This window comes from Loxodonta africana, chromosome 10 (genome assembly GCF_030014295.1).
Source record: "Loxodonta africana isolate mLoxAfr1 chromosome 10, mLoxAfr1.hap2, whole genome shotgun sequence".
Taxonomy (NCBI): Eukaryota; Metazoa; Chordata; class Mammalia; order Proboscidea; family Elephantidae; genus Loxodonta; species Loxodonta africana.
The window spans coordinates 31,324,019-31,330,787 of NC_087351.1; the positions used below are offsets into that span (position 1 = coordinate 31,324,019).

Below are 6,769 nucleotides of genomic sequence, written 5' to 3' on the forward strand. Positions count from 1 at the left end.
CTTGTTATAAAGTGTCAAAAAACTTGGCTGAATTACGTTCTAATGTTTTGTGGAAAGTAGAACTCATAAGTGACAAACTTGGATATTTAGCTGAGAGATTTCGAAGCAGAATGTGGAAGGTACAGCCTGGTTTTTCCTTGCCACTTATAGTAAAATGCGAGAGGAAAGAGATAAATTTGGAAATGAAACATTAAGCAGTTAAGGAACCAGGGCTTGAATATTTGGAAAACTCTCAGTCTATCCATATTGTAAAAATTGAGAACAAGTGCTCTGGATAGAACACCAAGGATGTAGTTGGACATCTGTTTGATAAAGATGTTTGATAAAGGCATTTGACTTGTGGATATAATCAACCATTTCAGCTGAAGGCTGCAAGCTTAGACTGAAGGGGACAGAGATGGAATAAAATGAAGTAAGGCTGTCAGATTCTCAGCACTCTACAGTCGGGAAATGGGCTAATAGAATTACTCAGTTGCAAACAACTGTTATCCTTCAAGAAAAGGGAAAAATAACCCTGAGGGCAATTCAGAGGTTGGTGGGGCTGCCATGGCCACCATGGGCCCAGAAGGTATGAGTTTCAGATAGAGCAGCCACCTTCTTTGTTCCAGGGAATGAGACTGCCACCCTGGTAGGCCAAAAGGGTGGGCCACTGACTGGGATTGGAGAACAGGGTTGCTGCCTCAGTGGGCCTGGAGGACAGAGTATCTAGCCAAAGAGGATTATTCTAAGGCCTTCAAATCTAATGGAATTTGCATTGCTGTGTTTCAGACTTGCTTGGGATCTGTGACCACCCTCCCCTTTTTTTCCCCTCCGATTTCTCCTTTTTAGAATGCATAGACACGCTGAAAAAGTCCCTGGATGGTACAAACAGTTAAGTATGAAGCTACTAACTAAAAGATTGGCAGTTCTAACCCACCCAGAGGCTCCTCAGAGGAAAAACCTGGCAATCTGCTTCCGAAGGGTCATAGGTACGAAAACCATATGGAGCACAGCTCTACTCTGAAACCCATGGAATCACCATAGGTTGGAATCTACTCAACGGGTAGTGGTTATGGTTTAGATGTGCTGAAAGTTTATAAGGTGATTGCTTTAACCCACTGAAACTTGAAGTCACTGAAGTAAAGCTATCTTTCACCAACTACCTGTAACATGATGGTTGAATACCTTGGGAGGGTAAAGAGCCCATCAATCCTTCATACTTAGCATGAATTAATTTAATTAGTTCTTTTAATAGCATCTAGATGAAAAGTGGATGAAAGAAAGGAGGAAAAAGGTAGGATTTATGGAAAGGGAGGTGGAAATAGGTCTCAAGACAGATGCTGTGGAAATGAAGGGGCCCAGGTTTTATAGAGCAAACAGATGTAAACACAGGTTGAGGTTCATGTTGTTTCATAGTGTGAGCTGGTTTCATGGTTTGAACGTATATTCTTCTTTGTGTTGAAGCTAGATAAATTCCTGGCAGTAGCTCTGTACCACAAAAATCAGTTGGAGGTACCACAAACTGATTAGTTCTGTTTTATTGGTGAATTTAGCGATCATACATAAAATCTGAGCTGTTACCTTACTTCTCCTCTCCCATAACATGTATCCTTCCTGATTTTATGATCTTCCTGCATCCAAACCCGTTGCCTTTGAGTTTATTCCAAATCATGCCGACCCCTTAGTGACCCTATTGGACAGAGTAGAACTGCCCCATAGAATTTCCAAGGAGCACCTGGTAGATTTGAACTGCCAGCCTTTTGGTTAGCTGCCGTAGCACCTAACCACTAAGCCACCAGTTTCCTCTTCCTGCATAGCATAGTGTAATTATTATACCCATATTAATATATTTTTACATTTCTGAATTTTGAGCCTTTTCAGGACTTTTACATCTCACTGCTATTTTAAATTGGGCCAGCATGACATCACACATCCAGATGAGTGAAAAATATGTCAGCAAATGGAAGAATACCTTTACCTTGCCCTTCGTTCTCCAAGGAGCTGTCCATACTTGATATTAGACTGCCCTGTACTTGAGTTTCTGTCTACGGCTTCTTTGAAATGTTCTCTTTTTCTTCTAAGTGAGACCAGAATAGGTCTTGGGGGAAAACTGACAACAATTTCTTTCTTTTGTTTAAGAAGCTTCTCAAGAACCTTTCCTGGTGGTGTTTTAATTCAGCACCAAACATTGATTTGTGTGTCTGCTCCTAGTTATTAGGGGAGGGGGAACAGACACAAACACAAGTGAATGTTTTATATCTTTTGAGAACTCAGAGTCTATTTGAGAAAAAAGAGAGTGGAAATCTTGACTGTAATAAATGGTAGTTCAAATCTACCAGCTGCATGGTGGAAACCCTATGGGGCAGTTCTATTCTGTCCTGTAGGGTCACTATGAGTTGGAATCAACTTGACGGCAACAGGTGTTTTTTTTTTTTTTTTTTGGTTAAGAGATGGACACATTCTCATCCTATTCAACATTTGATAAGGCATTTTTTCATTTCACAGGGAAGTCAGAGGTGGAAGAGTAATATAGCCATTTATTTCTAAACAAATAATATAAAATAATTTGAACCAATTTAATGAGATGAAAAGATTATGGATCCAAAGAGTTCAGAATTTTTTCCAAATAAAATTAAGTTCAATTTAGTTTAAGTAACCAATCGTTTATTGACCATTTGCCACAAACAGAAGTAGCTGAAGAGTGGTAGCAATGTTGATATAGGTAGTCCTTGAGCCTTTAATTACTTTATTTTCATTTGTGGCCTCTGAACTGCTGTTAGCCTCTTCAGAGCAGACTTCACATCTTGGTTTCTCAGAGTATAGATGAGGGGGTTCAGTAATGGAGTGACAACAGTGTAAAACACAGCCGCTGCTCCATCCAGGGGACTCTTGGAGCCAGCCCGAAGGTAGATGAAAATGCAGGGGACGTAGTAGACTGTGACCACAGTCAGGTGGGAGCCACACGTGGAGAAGGCCCTGCGCCGCCCATCGGCAGTGCGTATCTTCAGGATAGCATGGACTATTTTGGCATAGGAAAGCAGAATTAACATAAAGCAGCTGGCGGCCACTACTCCAATGTCCACAAAGGTCACAAGCTTGTTGACAGTTGTGTCAGCACAGGCCAGTCTCAACACTGCTGGGATGTCACAGATAAAGTAATCTATCTGGTTGGGCCCACAGTAGGGCAGGTGGAAGGTCAGGCTGGCCTGGATAGACCCATGGATAGAGCCAGCCACCCAAGCTCCAGCCACAAGGATTGTGCATAACCTTCCATTCATGAGCACAGGGTAGAGCAGGGGCTGGCATATTGCCAGGTACCTGTCATAGGCCATCAAGGTGTAGAGGAAGCACTGGGTGCTGCCTAGAAAGTGAAAGAAATATAATTGAGCCACACAACCACCATACGGGATAGCCTTGCTGGCAGGAGTAAAATCCAAGATAAGCCTAGGAACAATGGCCGAGGAGAGCCACATGTCCAGAAATGAGAGCACCCCCAGAAGAATGTACATGGGGCGAGCATGGAGCTTTGGGTCAGCCCACACAGTGAGCAGAATGAGCAGGTTCCCCAGCTGAGTAAGCATGTAAATGATGAAGAAGACCAGGAAGAGGAGGATCCTCAGATTTGGGGGATGAAACAAGCCCAGGAGAATGAAATCTGTGACCATGGTGTCCAGGGATGTGTTGTTGGTCTTGCCCATATCTTTCTGTGGTCTGCTAAGATGAATGGTGAAATCAGACAAGAGGAACACAGTCCAGTGAGGTTGTAGGAGGATGCTTTTGTCTGATGATTAATGCCTAATGGTAATGAGATAAACAGAATAGGATTTAGAAAAATTTTTTTAAAAGAAGAGATAGTGTTGGCATTTAATTATTTCTGCTTACTTGATAAGAGAATCCCTCCAGAGGCTGGCTAGTTTCCTAGACGGATGGAAACTCTCATCCACTGGGAGATACTGAGAAGAAGGGCTTGGCAGATCAAGGAACAGGATAGGGAAGAATCAATAACTAATCAAAAAACTGTTAACCAAAAAAAGGGCTAAGTTTGATATGGAGCAGTGTGAAACAAGTACTCCACAATCACCACACCAAATTTTCCTCTACTTACCATCATTGCACTGCCTCCTTATTGCCCTCAGTTAAAATCCCATCTCCTCACCATTGTTGTTGTTACGTGCCGTCGAGTCGGTTCTGACTTACAGCCACCCTATGTACAACAGAATGAAACACTGCCTGGTCCTGCGCTATCCTCACAATTGTTGCCATGTTTGAGCCCATTGTTGCAGCCACTGTGTCAATCTATCTTGTCGAAGGTCTTCCTCCATCTCGGTGAAGGTCTTCTTATTTTTCGCTGACCCTCTGCCTTACCAAGCATGATGTCCTTCTCCAGGGACTGGTTCCTCCTGATAAGATGTCTAAAGTATGTGAGACGAAGTCTCGCTATCCTCACTTCCGAGGAGCACTCTAGCTGTAATTCTTCCAAGACAGACTTTTCCCCACTTCTAGCAGTCTGTGGTATATTCAATGAATATACCTCTCCATAGTATGCAAAAATATGCATCATCTGTTCCTTATTTACCACCCCATCCCATCCTTTTGCAATTCCTTCTTAATCTCCAGATGCACAAGGCCCTTCAGAGCTCTCTCACAGTACCATGTTCTAACATAAGACCTATGCCCAGGCTGCTTTCTTTCCTTCCTTACTTAGGTAACGTCCACTTTTCCTTCAGGACTCATTTTGGGGGTCCTCACCTTCAGCTTTCCAGAGGACCATGGTTATGCTTTTCAAGACATGTGTCATGTTATATGGCCAGGTATCTCTAATTTATTTGACTGACCCATTAGTCATTCCTTTAGCACAGTGAATGGCACAGTATAAATGATTAACAATTATTTACTGACTGGCCCAATGCTGACAAATCCCACTGAGCTGACAGTGTTTTTCTGCTTGATCTTGTCCCTCTGATCCTTGTGCCCACCTGGCTGGGATTTTATAGCGAGGGATCATCTCATCCCATATGTAATATGGTTTTAGCTTCATTATAAGATCTCCAAGGCACATTCAGGCTTTTTGCTCCAGGATATCATCTAGATTCATTGACTATGTCATCCATAGTTTGGGACTGGATTATTTGTACCGGATTACAGAGGAATTTTTATTATCAAGGCATTGATTAATGTAGGATTTCATCTTGCCTATCTATCTGTACTTTTCTTTCTATTTTGGCAGTCTACCATATAGCAAATCTCTCTAAAGACTGTTAATGATTTTCAAGTGCCTGAACCAGATAAGACGAGATAGAGAGGTGAAGTACGTTAGTGCTATGTTTCACTTCTTTTGGTAAATAGGTTGTTCCGTAAAGATTTTTTTTTGCCCCACACTACGATTTGAAATGCATTCATTTGTCATTTAACCGTAATGTATCTTTGTAATTTCAATGATTATTTTCAGAAGATAATTAAAATGCTAACAGGTTAATTACAAATAACACGTGTTTAATCTTTTTCAGAAAATTCCCCAAAGAGATTTTATCTTATTTTTTTAAATAACTTAATTCATATCACAACATTTAAGAGCTAATAATAATATAATAATAATACTACTAAATATACCTAAATCTTCTAGGTCCATAGAAAATATTACATATGCCCTCTGCCCACCAATAAAGAAGAAATACAGCAACTGGTACCACTTAGGCAAACAATATATTTCTGAAATGTTTTATGAAAATCAATTTTTGTATACCAAACTAGATAGAACTGTACCACCGAGGGATTATTTGGAGGATTCCTATAATGCTTATTTATGGATAGTAAAAATATTCCCCCTAATTTACATTCTTTGCCACTCTGACTCTTCTCAGCTTGTTGTGCATAAATCTGGTTTCACTTCTCCCAAGTGATCTGTTGGAAGAAGGCCCCTTTTACTCGTTTAGGTTTTGGGTGTCTGCTTGGTAAGACCCAGGAAGCCAAGGTAGGTTACAGCTGGTGGTTTGCAGACAGACTCAGCAGAGGAGGGTGGTTTCGACTTGGAGTGTGAGGTTTAAGGGTTGCAGAGGAGGGTAGTCTGTGGCGCAGAGGGGTAAGCAGAGTAGATTTCCAGAAGGTGGATTATTGGAAGAATAGGGAGTGTGTTTGCAAAAGGACTGGAGTTTTTGATGAGAGAGAAGAGTCTGGGACCCACTTAAAGAAACAAAAGAAGAGATCACACTTGAGTGTCCATTCTCCCTCTTCTCTGCTCTCCCTGCCACCCCTGGCTTTTGGCGCCATTTTGTTTTAAGTCTACTGTTCATGTTTAGGTGTTGAGACATAGGATATTTAAGGGAGGGAAAGGGACAAACTTACAACAGCTTCAAAAACCTAAAAACAATTTTAGTATACCTACTTTGGTTCATTAAATAATCAAAATATTCTAAAAGTTCCCACGTTTTAAACTGTATTTGATGTGGCTAAAATAATCTTGTAAAATGATTAGAGTTTATATAATAAAAGCACATAGCAGCAAAAAGCTAAAATTCAATATAAAAAGCATTTGAAAATAAGAGCTTAGTGATATTAGAGAATAAACAACACACTGTAAAAAAGTAATTATCCTGGAAGCTCTAGGGAGAGACTCGGGGGGTGAGGCAGGAGAGTGGCATTGAGAAGGTAGGGAAACGGAGGTGCAAGAACACCTTCATGGGAACTCTGTGGAGCCAGGGGTGGGCCAGTTTGGTGTGAATGCATCTCTTGTAGTGCATTTCCGTTTAGGTAGGCTCAGAAGAGGGCAGGCCTCTATGCAGCATTTAGAAAA

The 6,769-nt window shown here is 41.2% G+C and overlaps 1 protein-coding gene across 1 annotated transcript; it reads right to left on the reverse strand.

Moving 5' to 3' along the window:
* Nucleotides 1-2,464: 2,464 nt before the first annotated feature.
* On the reverse strand, nt 2,465-4,112 carry LOC100667828 (olfactory receptor 10G2). The gene has a single exon (XM_003421588.4). It carries the CDS (start codon nt 3,675-3,677, stop codon nt 2,721-2,723), a length of 957 nt encoding a protein of 318 aa, XP_003421636.2. The 5' UTR covers nt 3,678-4,112; the 3' UTR covers nt 2,465-2,720.
* Nucleotides 4,113-6,769: the final 2,657 nt, after the last annotated feature.

Excerpts from the sequence above, each read along its gene's own strand:
- LOC100667828 (XM_003421588.4), bottom strand. The coding sequence starts at position 3,677 with ATGGGCAAGACCAACAACACATCCCTGGACACCATGGTCACAGATTTC.